This window comes from Balaenoptera physalus, assembly GCF_965194825.1.
Source record: "Balaenoptera physalus genome assembly, chromosome: 5".
Lineage (NCBI taxonomy): Eukaryota > Metazoa > Chordata > Mammalia > Artiodactyla > Balaenopteridae > Balaenoptera > Balaenoptera physalus.
In genome coordinates, this window is record NC_138884.1 from 75,631,413 (window position 1) to 75,648,026 (window position 16,614).

Consider the following 16,614-nt stretch of genomic DNA (forward strand, 5'->3'; position numbering starts at 1 on the left):
TCCATGCTGGGTCTTGCAAAATTAAGCTATAAGCTTTTCTTCCACCAAAGATTCGAATCTAAGCACAGACGTCAGAGTTAATCCCATTACCCCCTAGAAAAGTAGATTTTTCTTGCTGCCTTTTTTTAATGGTGAGGAATTTTCTTCTACTCAGCAACTTTCTTCACTTTGTTGGTTACACCCAATTGGGTTTACCTTTGTCTGAACCAACATGATGGACAGACCTTTCTGTGTTCTGTGTTTATTTCTAGGGCTTAAAATGTGGGTCATAGACACCGCTAGAGACTAACTATCCACTGGGAATCCTTATCCCACTCTACCTGTTTGTTCTGAAAACAAAACTGTTATCAGTGACTCTGGAAAACTGAACCTGGAGCTTTGAGGATGTTGTAGTGGTTACTTGATATTACAGCTAAACTGAGTATGCACAGTGGTGTTAATTGGGGTCATCTTCCAACATGCTTTTGAGGTCTGTGATTGCTACCCCTATAACCAAAGTCTCTTAAAGGCTGCATACTTATCAGTAGTTCAAACTGACCCTTGGTCTTTTAGATGAGTCACTTACCATCATACTTGGACATTTAATTCGTTATTGGGGTCTTTCCTAACTAAGCTTTTGTTGAGTGATCTATAGTGAGTCCCCTATATCCATAATTCTTGGCAGTACAGTTTGGACAGGACAGAAAGACTTGTTTCAAATCCTGACTATAACACTTTTTAAAAGGGGGACCTTGGGCAAGTTACTCCATTAGTTTCTTCATCTGCAAAATTGGGACAATAATGTTCATCTCAAAGATTTGTTGTGAGGACTAAGTGAAATAATGTATGTAAGACATTTAGCATAGGACATGACTTAGAGTAAGCACTCAGTACGTAGTAGTTGGTGTTCTGATTTCCTTACTAATAAGGGCATCGTGTTCACAGTTCTACCAAGAATGGGTTGCCGACTTACTGCCAAGAAGAGGGAGACTACAGATTTACATTCAAGATTGTATGAAGAGCAAGAACGACCAGTCAAATTGGAGATTGGTAGACAGATTTTGTACACTCGTCTCTGCCCAGTCTTTGGCAAACATTTTACAATATTGCAGGAAATGTGAAACAGAGGGGAGGACTGGCAGAAAGTGAGGTAGATTGAAATCACGCAGTTGTTATGCATCCCTGGTCCTCTCTGTTGCCACAGCTCAGGTCCATCATTCCCATTACGTACAGGTCCGTGCTGCCTGCAGCTCCTTGTTGCTTCTCACTCAGGATTCATGAGATCACTTTGTCCTGTGTGCTAAGAATTGGGTCTTAAGGCACCAAAGGGAGCTGTGTTCGGTGTGGTAGTGAAGGAGACGTACCAAAGTGACTGTAAGAAGAGCCCAGCTACAATAGTGTGCCGGATGCTTTGCTGGGAGCCTAGGAAACCATGACCATGACCATCTCTGTCCTCAGTTTGTGTACTACAGTCTAGTGGATGAGACAGACAGGCACACAGACAATGCCACTGTAGAGCAGTGAGTGCCATGCAGGTTTCAGTGTAGGGTTCTAGAAACCACAGCTAACTCTCCTGGAGGTCAGAGATAGGGATATATATATACTATATATATACACTCATTTAATATGTATACTATATGTGTGTGTATACATACACACCTGAGATCCACAATGTGGATTTGGGTAAATTATTTTTTCTTTGTGCCAGTTTCTCAGCGTCTGTGAAAATCATCGGGATTATGCTATTACCTTCCTCACGAGGGTTGTGAAAGAGACAGTAAGTGCTCACTAGGATATCCATGAGCTCCTTGACATTTCCCAGGCATCTTTGCTGTGATTGGGGCCATGTGACTAGTTCCAGCCAATGAGCTGGAAGTAGAAATGTCATGTGTCATTGCCAGGTTGGGGCAGGTAGGAGTTGGTTTGCCTTTTGCATCCTCTCTTTCTCTACCAGGGTGCCCTTGGGTGGTATCACAAGACAGAGGGAGCCTGAATCCTTGAGTTACCAGGTGGAGGAGAGTCTCTGCCTACTCAAATCCAACTTTGCAGGAGTAAGAAATAAACTTGTGTTATGCTAACTACGAAGATTTTGGAGTTATTTATTTCATTTTTACCACAGCATAGTTTATACTATGCTGACTAATACCGGGTTGTTCTAAACACTGATTAAAACATAGAAAGCACTTGGATTAATGCCTAGAATATTAAGTGCTGTAAAAATGTTTCCCTTTTGTCCTCTTCTTAAAAGAACCATAATTCTTAGCATGGACCATTTTAGTTTCCACTTACATCTTTATCACTCTATTTATTACTCTACTTATGATGAACCAGCCTCATATGGATGCATTTACTACACACACACACACACACACACACACACACACATCATGTTGTCTTAAGGAAGTTAATAGTCTACAAGTAGGGCTAGAAACTTGGGTGTGGAGTGAAGTAAGAAAGAGTTCTCTCTCCGTCTCAAAAGACAGCCACCCATGTATGAAGTTCTGCTTAGACAGACTCTGTGTCTCTGAGCAAGAGAAGGGAATCTATGTATCTTGCTACCATCTCTCAGGTTGCTAGGGCCGCTCTGTTTCATGAGGGAAAGCACAAGCAGACTACCATTTTGTTTTCTCAGTACACTTCCATTCGCCTTACGGTTAGTAGAAATTTCTCCCAGATTCTGCAGTAGGCTGTTTTTATCTTTCGGTGTTAGTTATTTTCATCGTTTCCTGAGTCTCCATTGGTTCTTTCTCAAACCATCAGTCTTGTTTTTGACCTCCAGTCATGCTTCTTACATTCATTCATGCTTCTTACACAGACTATATTCCGTCTATATATTCTCAATAAAGTTATTTTCATTTTAAAGCCGTTTTCTTTGATGACTCTTTCATTCGTTGGAGGCTGGAACACAGCAGAACAGATATGATTAAGAGAGTGGTTGAAGTTCAGTAGTCTCCATCTCCCACAGTGTTGCTTATTTCAAATAGCAAGCCATCCTTTGTTTCTTCTTTGACATATCAAGTATGCATAATCTAACTTCCTTATTCTTGGAAAACGGAACTCGACTCTTCGTGGTCTACATCCTGAGCCCTGGTATATATTGTCTTTCCATGCTGTTTTGGAGTCATAGGTTAAGGACGTGTGTATTAGCCAATTTTGGTGGAAAAATGAGTAGGGGCCAAATCATGAAGGGACTTAAGTGCCAAACTTAGGACTTTGCAGTGTAGGGAATGTGGTAACTTGATACAATCTGCATTTAGGAAAGGCAATCCTGGTAGGAAACATGGAAGGAAGTAAAGAGGATGTAGCCCAAGAGCATTTGGTTTACCCTCTCACCCTTCAGGGAATAGAGAGGAAATATGGACTGTTGTTAGGAAGGTAGAACTGATGGACTTGGTGTCTGGTTGAAAAAGACAGAGGTGCGGTGATGCCAGGTTTCTGACTTGAGTCACTGTGAGTGCTGGTGTCATTTATTCATCAAAATTCAGCCCACAAGAGTAAAAGAAGATTTTTGGAGAAGAAGGTAATTTCTTTTTTGCATGTGTTGTGTTTGAGATATCTTGGGAACATTCTGCTGAGGTGTCTGAAAGGCATTTGGATACATAGGCCCAGAACTCAGAGAAGGTAACTGGAGTAGAGCGGAGAGAAGCAGCTCAGGTAACCGTCACCTTTAGGGAGGTGGCTGAGAGATGTCATTACCTCAGGTAGGGCCCTGAGGGGTGTGACTAGGCAGCAGAGACCTGAGGAAGGGCAGCAGTGTTACTGAAGGATAGCTTTAGTCTGCTGTGCCCACGACACCCTGGGGATTCCAGGAGATTCTAAAGGGGAGAGAATCTTGAGTGGAGAGAAAGTAGAATCCCGATGTTCAGCTGATGGGGACTTTGGAGCCAGCAAAAGCTGACATATTAACATGATCTTATTAGCCCCGACATGCAGAATGGTTTACCCATTCATCCTTCAGGGGTTATTTTATTATTCAGTAACAGAAAGGCCTCGGACTTTCCTCTTAAAAGCATCATCTTGGTCTTTTTCCTCTTTCATCTACACAGAGCCCATTGCCTCATATGGAGGCAGCGTGTTGTGGAAATAGCAGGAACTCTAAAAACTTTCAATTCTAGATTTAAATTTGGGGTAGAAACTTACTGACTAGGTAACATTGGTAAAACTGTTTCGCTTCACTGAGCCTCTCTTTCCTTTCTTATAACCTCACATATTGTTGAGATTAAATAAGGTAGCATAAAGACATTTGACGCAGCTAATTTTCCCTATCTTTATTTTAATTGATGAGTAGTACTTTTATGCTTTAATGTCAGCATCTCAGCCAAAGACTTTTTTTTCAGTAAAGAGCACCTTTGTACCAGTACCTTTCATTGAGGTCCAAGAACCTGGCCCTCATTGTACTGAGTGTCGGTTTTAAGCTTGCAAAGGTGTGTCTCTGATAGGCTCTGACTAAATAGATAGGGTCCTCTTTCGCTTTGATGAAGTTCCAGAAAGCCATTCTTCAACAAAAACCATTCTCCCACCTTCTTTTTCTGTGACCCTTGGAAACTGCAGTCAAATCGTCTTGTAGTTCAATCTTGTCTGACACAGTTTTGTTTGTCTGAGCCCCATGAATGGAGACTGCTGCTGCTTCTGCTTCTCTGCCTGCCCATGAAGGCCTCGTCTGTCTCATTCATCTCCTCGAGGTCTGTGATCTCAAATTCCTATTTTATTTACCCACTGTGGTCATTGATAGGACTTCATAGCCCATCGGTAGTCCTTGGCCTGGGGAATCATGTGGATTCCGCTAATCCTTTGTAAATGGTATAGCCATTTTATTGGAATTTTCAAATTTCCCCCTACTATCTGAAAGTAGAGGTGCCTATGAATCCTTTCCTAAGCTGAAATGGCATAAAGTGAAGAAGCAGTTACCTTGGGATATGTCTTGCTAACAGATGCACAAAATAAATGGAGATGAAGCACAGATGCTCACAGACACAGTTCAAAGCTATGGGGGCTTGATGCTGAGATGCTGAGTGTAGTTCCTGGGGAAGGAGCTGGGTGGTACCACTCTCTCTGCTCAGGCTCACACCGCCTCTATAACGGCTGCTGCAAAACCAACGCTGAACTCTATTCTCACTTTTTGTCTTTTTTTGTAATAGCGAAACCTCTTCGGATTTCTTTTGGTTAGATAAAACAGGTACTAATGTAAGTCTTTCATAAGAGCTAGGTGGAGTAAAGTGAACTCTTGAAAAGCAGGGTTATCTGTACCTGATAAAAGGCAGGGCTCTGTCCATCAAAATACTTGTGATTATAGCTTGGTTATGGCCTCAATGGGAAAAGTAGTCTTCCAAAGTTCCTGAGATGAGTTTTAGCGTGTCTTATAATCTTCCATCCAGCTTCTCTGTGCGGCTCCTTCCCTTTGTCATTGTTAGCCTGGGACCAAGGGCACTGAGTACATTGGGGAAAGCTGGCCCACAGTCCCTGACCTTGGATTACAGAGAGATCTTCAAGGTGAAGCTTCCGTATTAGAGGATTTGCAAAGCAATATGGAAGGACCATTGTCTCTTGGCCAGTCTTGTTGATTTTTCAGGAAAATGAGCCATTACCACAACCTTTCTCCTCCATACCATTGTTCGCTAACTCTTTGTCCCTTTCAAGAGTGAAATGCTCAGTGTTTTATAGCCTGAAGGGCCCATATCAGGCTGTGGAGTACTGTTTCCTCTCAACTACCTTCAGGAAAACGACCCAAGATACTACCCTCATGAGGCATCTTTTCTTAGAAGTCCTCTTGCTCTAAATTACTTTAAAGTTAGTAACTGGTAGAAGATTATTTTACAACTTCTGTGAGCAGCATCTTAGCTTACTGAGAGGCTTTAAAACATACTCATGGCTTCCTTTTTTTTTTTTTTTTTTTTAATCTCTAGAGTTGCCCTTCTGTTTTCTGAAGTTACTTTAAGGATCATCTTTCAGAAGGAAAACAACCTGGCATATAAACCACTTCTGAGCCTGTTTATCCAGAGTGGAGGGTGAGGACACTAATAGGCCTGAAAAACAATTTCATGGGTGTTAAGCTGTAGCTCCAGGCTTCATCTTCAAGGAATCAGTGTCTCAGGCTGCTGTTGCACAAGAGGATGTTGATGCCAGTGCCTCTGGGGAAGACAAGAGACTAGATTGAATATTGCTGAATTTGTTTTCTGAAGAAATATTTAGAAACATCTACCCTTCACTTTTCATCTTTTCACCTGCACACCTGATTAAACATCTATAAAAGTAACTGCAAAGTCGGATAACCACCACAATGAGGACCAGATGCAGATGTGCCTCCTGGAAGAGGGAGTGCATTGCAGTGGGAGAGTAGCATGTGGGGACGACTAGGAAAGGGAAGACAAATGGGGCAGCCAGAGATGTGTCTCAGGAGAAGGCTGGGGAGATCATTCTGGAACCTCCCCAGTCTCTGGACTAGGCCAGAAAGGTACCGGCTGAGCCAAGAACTCATGAATGCCTCTGGTCAGTGAGTTAATCATTTAATGAATAAGGAAACTATGCACGGGCCTCCAGGTTAAAGGTTAACGGGCAGGGTTTCAAAAACAATTTCATTAAGTAGACACTAATAGATTACAACTTATGTGTTCCCACATTAAAACAAGAAACTGGTTCAAATGAACGAATGCATACTGGATTCAAAATTATTTAAAAAAAAGTGTGAGTGAGAGGCTGAGGAAAGCTGAAACCTTAAGATAGAAATAAAAGCACCATGTAGTATGGAGCATAGAGTAGCTATTGGGAAGTTAATTGTGTACACATTGATCTTCCTGAAGAGACAGTGGTTCTATAGATAGTGGTCCAGGGAAGGACTTTGTCTTCATCCTTCTGTTCCTCATAGTGGATTAATTCAGTAAACAGGAGTTGAATTCAACTCAGTGTCACACTGGCATTATGGTTGTACATTGGGTATGCAGAAAAAAATCAGTGAAATTGTTTATAGTACCAAGAATTCCCTATAATAGATTTAACTCACCTGTACCTTCAAACTGAGAAAGACAGAAAAAAGGATACACTCAGTATGTAATAAAATTAAGGTATGTGTTTTAAACACCTGGAAGGAAATCCAGCTGTTATGTTTCAACCCCCCAACATCAAATGGACTGAAGATGGGTTGTTAAGAACCACTACCACCACCACTACAGTAACAGCAAACACAGAGCAGACACCGTTCCAAGTATTTTACGTATTAATGCACTTAATCCTCATAAAACTCTATAAGATAGGTACTATTGTGGTCTTCATTTTACAGTGAAAGAAACTGAGACACAGAGAGGTTACATTACTTGCCCAAGGTCATACAACCAGTGAGTAGCAGAAGCTGGGTTTGAATCAATGCACTTAGGCTCTAAACTCTGTGCTGTGGGCCCTCACTTTACTACTCCCCTATGGTACTGTGCAACGAGCTGGAATAATGTTGGAAAAAAATACTATAAACTTACTATATAGGGAGCATTTCATTCTACCTGCAGTATTCAGGGAAGACTTTCTAAAGGAGGCATGATGTGGGAGTTCCCTGGTGGGCTGATGGTTAGGATTTGGTGCTTTCACTGCCATGGCCCAGGTTCAATCCCTGGTAACTGAGATCACACCAGCTGCGCAGTGTGGCCAAAAAATAAATAAATAAATAAAATAAAGGAGGCATGATGTGAGTTGAAGGACGAGCTGGATTTCAGCGGGTGGGGAAGGAAAGAGGTCATGAAGGATGGGGTAGGTGTGCATAGATGGGTAGAGGAGATGAAGAAAGGTGTTTCAGATGACAGAAGGGAATGAGAAAGAATACGGAGGAAGATAAGTTCAAGGCAATTTGGGGAAATAGTGGATAGACCAGTTTGGCAGGAGATAACTTGGAAAGGTACAGATGATGGCGGGATGAACTTGATCCCTGAAGGCAATGGGAAGCTATTGAAAACTTTTGGACTAGTAAACAACATGAGTAGAAAATCTTCCTGGCTTCCTCCAGACCAAAACTGGACCTCAAGACTTGGAAACCCATCCTGCCCAATGACTGAATTTAGTTAGAAGTTAAGCGCAAATACAGAACATGGGTTTCAAGGGTCTCAGATCTCAGTTGTACAATTAGGCTACTTTGTTTACTTTCCTTTTTCATGTAAAAACACTATTGTAGAATGAACTTATTTACAAAACAGAAATAGAGTCACAGATGTAGAAAACGAACTTATGGTTACCGGGGGCAAAGTGGCGTGGGGGTGGGGGATAAATTGGGAGATTGGGATTGACGTATACACACTACTATATATAAAATAGATAACTAATAAGGACCTACTATATAGCACAGGGAACTCTTCTCAATAATGACCTATATGGGAAAAGAATCTAAAAAAGAGTGGATATATGTATATGTATAACTGATTCGCTTTGCTGTACAGCAGAAACTAACACAACATTGTAAGTCGACTATAGTCCAATAAAAACTTTAAAACAACGCTATTATAGGTTTTAAGAGGATATTAATGATTAAAACAAACAAAAATAGCCCTGTCCTCATGGAGCTAACGATCTAGAGGGAGAAGATATAATGCACAAGATAAAATAAGTAAAGAGAATATATGAATATTTTGAATATATTGCATATCTGAAAGTTGCTAAGAGAGTAGATCTTAAAAGTTCTCATCACAAGAAAAAGATTATTTTTTAACTCTGTAAGATGATGGATATTAACTAGACTTATAGTGTTGAGCATTTTGCTATGTATACAAATATCAAATCATTATGCTGTATACCTGGAACTAATTAATGTTATATGCCAATTATAGCTCAATTTTTTAAAAAAAGAATGAATTATATAAATCTTTACATTTGTGTACTAAGTTTCTGGACAATGACACAGACTTATAAGAATCTTAGTAAGAATTCTTAGTAAGAATCCTCCTTCAATAGATCTCAAGAGAAAGTCCATTCTACTGACTATAGTAAACAAACAAACAAACAAACAAAAAATATATATAATGTATATGAATGTTAGATAGTGATGAAAGGAGAAAAATAAGAAGGGGAGAGGGACGAGAACAGTGAGGGTATTGAATTTTGGACGGGAAAACCTGTCTAAGAAGTAAGTACTCAAAGGAGTTGATGAGGGAACCGTGTGGATATTTGGAGGAAGAGCTTTCCAGAGAGAGGGAAGAACAAGTGCAAAGGCCCTGAGGTGGAAGCATGTCTGCAATATATGAGGAAGGAAGTGGAGGGAGTAGGGGTGTGATTAACAGGAGGTAAAGTGAGTGAGGTAAGTGTGAGGTAGATCACGTGGGCCCACATAGGTCATAACAAGGGTTTAGCTTTTACTCTGAGACCACTGTAGTTCTGGAGCAGAGGACTGACACAATCTGAGTGATGTGTTCGTGGGATCAGTGTGGCTCGCATGTTGAGAATAAGACATGAGGATGAGCGTGGATAGGAGACAAAGGCAGAAGCAGGAAGACCTGTTAGGAATAGGGTGGCAGCAAGAGAGAGGGTATTCCATTTTGAATATAGTTTAAGGTAGAGTGTATAGAAGTTTCTGATGTACAAAATGTGGAGGAAGAGAAAGAGAGGAGCCAGGAACAGCACGATGGATTTACCTGAGTGACTAGATTATGGGAGGAACGGTTTTCTTTTTGGTAGTAGTAGAGGGAGAGCCATCAGGAGCTCAGCTGTAGATGAGACAGGTTGGCAAGCTCTATTAAACATTCAAGTAGAAATATCAGCTGGGCAGATAGTTATAAGATCTGGGGCTCAGGAAAGGGGTTTAGGCCAGACACACACACATTGGATCATAGCACATGGATGGTATTAAAGCCATAAACTGGCTGAGATCACCTAGATAGCCAGCTTAGATAGAAGAGGTCCAAGGACTGATCCCTGGGCACTGAACATTCAGAAAGGGAGGGTGGGGAGAACCAGCCAAAGAATCCAAGAAGGAAGGCCGGTAAAGTGTGAGGAAAACAAAGTGGGTGTGATGTCCTAGAAGCCAAGGCAAGAAAGGGTTTCAAGGAGAAGAATGTTATCACCTGGGTCAAATGCTGCTGTTCCGGCAAGTCAAGTGAGGCCGGAGCAAGGAGCCCCTGACTTAGCAACATGCAGCCATTGTGACATTGAGAAGAGCAGCAAAGGTCAAAAGCAGAGAGTATGGCTGAGTGGTTTGAGAGGCTGGACCCCCCCTATTTTATTTTAGCAATGTCATTCTCTTGGCTTGGCATCTTCTTAGGTGGGTACCTGATGGAGAAAAGTCCCTTTTTTAAAAGTGCTTCCATGGTGTTCTGCCTTTGCATGGCTTTTCTCCTGTGTTCATTTGTGGATTCAAGTGTTTTTTGTTTTTTTCCAGAAAACTTATATTGATGGAAGCCTCCTTTGGGCAAAGGCATGGTGCTAGCTGGTGTGCTGGGTTAGCAGGGTAGAGGGAATTCAGAGAAATAGGAGGTGTAATTCCAGTGGTCGCTCTGGTGCCCATCACACTTCCCTTTCGTTCACTCTGGAACCATGTTTCACCGTGGTGTGGATATAGCTGAGGTTGCCTCACCCCCAGCCAAGACTGGGCAGGTGACCTAGGCTTAGCCAACCAGAATGCTGGCTCTCCTCTGCCACAGTGATTGGTCCAAGGGCCAGCCGTCACACCAAAAGCTCCACCCTACGGCACCTGCATCCAATAGGGTACCTAGCTTGGGGAGGACTGAGATGTGAGTGGCTAGAATGGGGAAAATTTCAGCTTCCCCGAGAGGCCCCAGCCTGGTAGTGTACATAGACGGGAGGCTGTGTGCCCTCCAGGGGGCAACTGGCAGGCTCAACCAGCGAGCAGGAAGTTGTGGCTACAGGGAGATCCCTGGCAGAAGGGCAAGCCGCACAGGGAACCTCCCTTTCTGACTTGGCCTCCCCCCACCGCTGACTCGGTACTTCACTGGGGAGACCTCGAAAATGGCCCGGCTGTTTTGCATTATCAGCGACTATTACAAAGCCACATGATAAATGACGGCCTGTTTCCTCACTTCTGTTTTCGAGGGCACCACAAAAGGACATCACACTCCACAGTCATGCTGGGCCAGAACCCCCCTGCCCCCATCCTCTCCCCTCCCCCCAAGTAAGATTCTCCCCGGAGCGTGATTGATCACAGGAATGGCAGGTCTCCAGCTGAAGCTGGGGAGAGAGGAAGGATGGGCAGTGGGATTAAAGTGGATGGAGAAGTTAAAAGCGGGAGAATTTTTATTTTTGCAATGTGCCCCTCTGCTAACCATTATTTTAAAGCTTCCTGAATGGAAACGAATCAGGAAACAGCAGTGGGACTAATAAAATCATACTGGGGAACAGCTGGGGATAGCATCAGTGATCATTAATAATACCACTATTGTGTGGGACCTTTGGTCATACACAAACTTGGCTAAAATCCTTTCTTCTCCCAAAGTCCCCAAGTTTTTCGGTATTTTGTTTTTTGGGGTTTTTTTTTGGACAATGAGATTGTAATTCAAAAAGTTAAGTGACTTGCCCAAGGTCATCCACACTGGATCAAGACAGAGCAAGAAGTTAAAATTATGTCCTTGTAATTTAGTTTCTTTACCCCTCCAGACTGGATGTGCTTAGCTTTCCTGGCTGTGCCCTTCTGCTGCCCCTCTGCCTGGGGGGGATTCAGCTCATTTTCAGTTTCAGTGAACAAGGCTAACAATGTTACTTTCAACACTAAGCCAGAAGATGAATGTCCTAGAACGAATCCCCATTGCTTTTTCTGGCAATTGACCTTGTTGACCTGGCCTGAAAATTGCCTTAAGCAAAAGCACTTCAGACCTTAAAGAATTTATTTTCTTTTATTCTCCTCTCCCTCCTTTGTCGCAGGGACTTTTGTCCACCTGGTCCTCAGTTTTAAAAAAATACACATTGATTTTAGCTTCTCTTTCTGTTCATTTGCTCATTCATTCATTAACTAAATTTATGAAGCATAAATATTTATTGAACACTTACTATGGACCAGTGCCATGCTAAATTCTGGAAGGACAGTGGCGCAACCCAGTAAGGGGGTTAGGAAATCTTTCCCTGTGGGAAGGACTGATTAACTGGGACTTGAAGGGTGAGTAGGCTTTAGACAGGTGAAGAGGGGGCTGGAAGAGAATCCCAGGACAGCAGGTATACCTGGAGGCTACAGGAAGCAGGGTCCCTCAGATAAGTGCCCAGGTGTTCAGTAAGCCAGGAGGAGGATGGAAAGATAGACTATAGAGGCATGAAGGCTGTTAAGGGGTGTTGACTTTCTCCCAAGAACCATGGGAAACTGGGAGGGTTTTAAATACACAAGCTTCTAGCTCCATCTCTCTGTCTCTCATCCTAGAACTCTAACGGCTATGGGAGAAAATCAAATATGTTTTGATAAATACCTGAGTTCCCAGGCCCTGGCCACTCCCATGCCTCTTTAACTGTGGGTGTGAATTCCCCACAGGCCCTCCGGTTACAATAAGAGAGGAGGGGGAGTCCTGAGAGGTACAGATCATCCCTTGGCGAGATCTAATTTCAAGAGTGACCCTGAACAGAAAAATTGTTAAGAGAATCCCAGTGACCAAAGCGATCCAAAGAAGGGGACTAGGGGGCACACACACTGGGAAGGAACAGCCCTAAAATTCCGTGATCCAAGGCCAAATTCCACTAGTGCTTCAGAAGGCACCGGGCCACACTCCTAACTGTGCGGGGAATCAAAACACAATGACCCTCCTTGTCTCCTGCTGACTTGTTTTAGGTGTGTCCTTGAGATTCCAGCCCTGATTCTCCACTCAGGGAGTGGAATCTTGGAACGTGCTCCTTTTTTTAACCTTTGGCTTTGCCTTTTCACACATGTACACCCCAATTCCAGAGCTGCCCCTGTTGAAACCATTTTCATCATTGCTCCTGCTGCTTCAAAGCCATTTCCTCTGCAGCCCCCGGAGAGAAACTGTCTTGTCTGGGGCCTCCCTGGCAGTGGAAGAGAGAGAAGCCGAGTCTTATGGTTCACTAGGCATAATGGTCCTGCCTCAGGACCTTTGCTCGGGCTACACATCAGCCTGGACACTTTCTCGAGATACCTGCCTCACGTGGAGTCTTTGCTTATCTATTACCTTCTTACTAAGGTCCTTTCTATCCTATTTAATACCGCCCATCTGCTGCAGCCTCCTCACCCTACTTTCCTTTTCCTTTTTTCTATACATCTGTCTTAGAATACACTATGTAATTTACTTATGTACTGTGCTCATTGTTTATTGTCTGTTTTATCCAACTAGAATACGAGCTCACCAAGGGCATGGGAGTGTCCCACGTACATAAAGCAGTGCTTGCATGTGGTGAGTGTTCACGGAGTATTCAGTGAATGCTCTTCCAGCAGGATGATGCATTATTTTCTCCATATTACTTTCATGCTTCGTTGGTGGTAGACGCTGACATCATCAAGGGGCATGGCGTTATGCACAGGTAACGTCTCCGCTCCAGGGTCCTCTGAGGTACCCTCAATATTCAGTCAATTCTCCTTAGACACATAGGAATGAAATGAGGTATAAGGAATTGGTCTCTGGTAGGCACTGAGCATCAGGGCGAAAAGGTTTGATGCCCAGAGGCAGATGTATAAACGCTTTTATAATGGGGCCGGGGGATTCCTGAGCCCTGAGAATTGCCTGTTGGTACGAAGTCAGGAGGTGGCAGGCAGCAAACACTGACCACACTCCAATCAACAAGGTCAGCGAAGAATTTACATGCAGGAAGTCATCTATTTTTAATATTGCAATTGCTTTCCTGTTTTCCTTTATTTGGTATGTTACCACAGGAGCCCCATTCCAAGAGTTTTGTTTGAACGCTTTCCTCTCCCATTTTTCTTTTTTAAATTTGGATGCAGCCTGGTATTTCCAGAGAGCAAACGTTCTCCTATTATTTAAAGAAAATCAGGAGGCCGGGTCATCTGTCAGGCTGAACAATGCTGGACTGATGTAAAGTGTGAGGGTCACAAAGGTTGGAGATGCTAAAGGGTCGGGCCGAAAGTGAGCTGTCTTCTGGGGGATGGTGTGAAAGGGTGTGCCGCAGGCGGAGAGGGGCAGCCTGTGTGCTGGGTGAGCCAACCCAGGGAAGCAGGAGGTTTCTTGCCAAACTGGCAGGACTTGAAGTGAGTCCCCAATGGTCTAGTACCCACCCCTGTCCTACCTCACCACACCCCCATGGTTCGAGAGGGAGACATTCCTTTCATACCCAAAACAGTCTAAGCCCCTCCTGGATGTATTTTTCTGGCCAATTATATGTTATTTAGCTGAGGTTTTATAGACTTTGTATTTTCCAAGCACCGAAATTGCAAAGTTTCCCAACTGTTTGATTATAACTCCACAATCAACCCTGTTTGCATTACCCTTTCATTAGCCCTTTGCGGGGCCATGATTGGCAAAGCTTGGGTGGGAACTCAGGCAAAAGCAGTCAAGAGATTTTTCGGAACACAGATTCTTTATTGTAATGCAATTAACGTTGAGCTACATCTGGGCCTGGCTAACAAGGTTTACTGGGTCCCAAATCCACAGGACGGTCCTCCCTTCTGTGTGGCTGAAAGACTTGGATTTGAGCTGATGGACTGTTGGTCATTCTTGGAGTTTACTCCCCGGTCTTCCACTGGCCTCCCTGGCCCTGGTTATGTGGCATTTCAGCTCCACTGAAACAGTCCCAAGGAAGGCACTTCCCTCTCTGAGAAGCGGCCCTGGACTTCCTGCTCTGACCTTGCAGATGTTTCCTTAATTTCTCCTGGAAATCTTGATGGTCCTGTGCCACAAGTCCTAGATTCTTGCCTCTCCCCCACCTCCTTTCTACGTCCCTTGTTTGGTGTCTCTGAGTCATATTCAGAAGTCCAGCGTGGGTTCCTTTTTGCTGGTGGCCGGCTCTACCTATTTTTCTGGTGACTTTGGCAGACTCTTAAGGGAAACGTTTTCGTAGAACAGAAAGACTTTAAGCACACTCATCTTTCACAGAGACCAGGATTAACATTGCAACTAAGACAGAAACAACACCGAATTTTTCGTAGTCAAAATGATTTCAAACGTTAACCCATGCATCCAAATGGAGTTGTGCAGTGAGCAGTGCTAACCCCGTATTAGAAAAGAGAACCTGTCAAGGTTAAATAATTCATTGCCGATCAGGGCAGAAGCCCAACAAGGAACTCTCACCACCAGTACCATCTCCAGAACCGGAGTTATGTTTTAGGAAAACAAAGCATTCCACTTTGTAAGAGTCAAGCAAATATCCCCTTGTTCTAGACACTCATCACTGTTGTCTCAGGCATCCCTATGCTTTGAAAAAAAAAATTGTATTATCTGAGCCAGAATTGGCTATTAATATCCCATAATTTGTTCAACAAATAATATAGGAAATACATATAATAAAATATAGGCTTAAAACTGAATAACAGGGTCAGAGATAGGTAAATTAGAACAAGTGCAGAGTGAAGATGAGGGAATCCAAAAAAATCTTACCAAGTTACAGTAATTGAGCAGTAAAATATTCAGTCCATAATACTTGTGTTTAGGAGTGTTACAAAGTGTGAACAAAGAGCTGTTGGGTAAATTCATTTTCCAAAGAAATTTCCAATACCCTTTTGATGTAATTGTGTTATGAGGCTGGGTGTGTACATATCTGAAACTGCTTGGGAAGGACAATAGCTATAGACCCAAGGATTTCTCTGACTGACTTGGTAAGAAATGTGTCAATCCCTAAAGTGACCTCTCCAGCCAAGGGTACAGTACTCTCTGTAGGCCACATGCCCACCCTGGTAGCCCAGACTGGGACCAGAGTGGGGTGACTGTCCAAGGGGAGGTGTGGGTTCTGTTACCCAAATCAAAGCTGCTGGGAAGCTCAAAGCCACAAATGTCCACTATCTGGTTTTCCCTTCTCAAACATGTCCCCTATTTGCTAACCTGGATAATTTAGTTTTTTCTGGGCTCCCTGCAACCCAGATTCAGTTGTTATCTCTAATTGAACTCGGGAAGACAGAGCAGATATACAGCATTCACTTTTCTTATTATTGGGAGAGAAACAGTTAATTGTAAGGAAGCAACAGTTCTACTCTCTTTTCTGGCTAAAGCAGCTTAATTTATAAAATGTTTCCTATCACTTTGCTGCTGTTACCAAGGGAGCTCGATGGAAACCCTCCAGCACTTGTGTAATTCCTTAAATCCTGCACTCCTATTAGCCACCAAACCCTGCTTGGGTCACTTGACCCCAGAAGAGCAAGGCTGAAAAACGAGACGGACACACTAGAGCCTCACTGTGAAAAATTCATCAGCTCTTGATATGAATTATGGCATAAGACAGAGGAACACCCTCACATATATCCTGGTGGGGCTTGAGGGCTGCATCTTTGACACACATTCTTTTTCTTCTCCCAACCTGGATCAGATGCCCACTCTTATTCCGTCTCACACTCCAAGCGTGGGAGGGTGGGCAGCTGGACGAAGCTCGTCAGGGGAAACATGCCTTTCCACTCAGACCACACGGTGCTGTCCTGACTCTCTCTATCAGTCCAGAGAACATAGGAACAGTGGCGCAGAGAGTGTGAAATAATAGTACTCAAACATGATTTTTTTTCCCCAAAGCCAATCTACACTGCATGTGGAATTCCATCATTGCAATGCATGCTTGAGTTGTGTTAAC

At 43.2% G+C, this 16,614-nt stretch overlaps 1 protein-coding gene across 1 annotated transcript in view; it reads left to right on the plus strand.

Annotated features, from left to right (window-relative positions):
- KDR (kinase insert domain receptor) overlaps positions 1–8,155 on the plus strand; it is a 174,364-nt gene extending 166,209 nt beyond the window's left edge. Inside the window, exon 28 of the mRNA XM_082464436.1 lies at positions 5,883–8,155. Coding sequence (XP_082320562.1) covers positions 5,883–5,988 — 106 coding nt within the window. The 3' untranslated portion in view covers positions 5,989–8,155. The remainder of the gene's footprint in view (positions 1–5,882) is intronic.
- Positions 8,156–16,614: the final 8,459 nt, after the last annotated feature.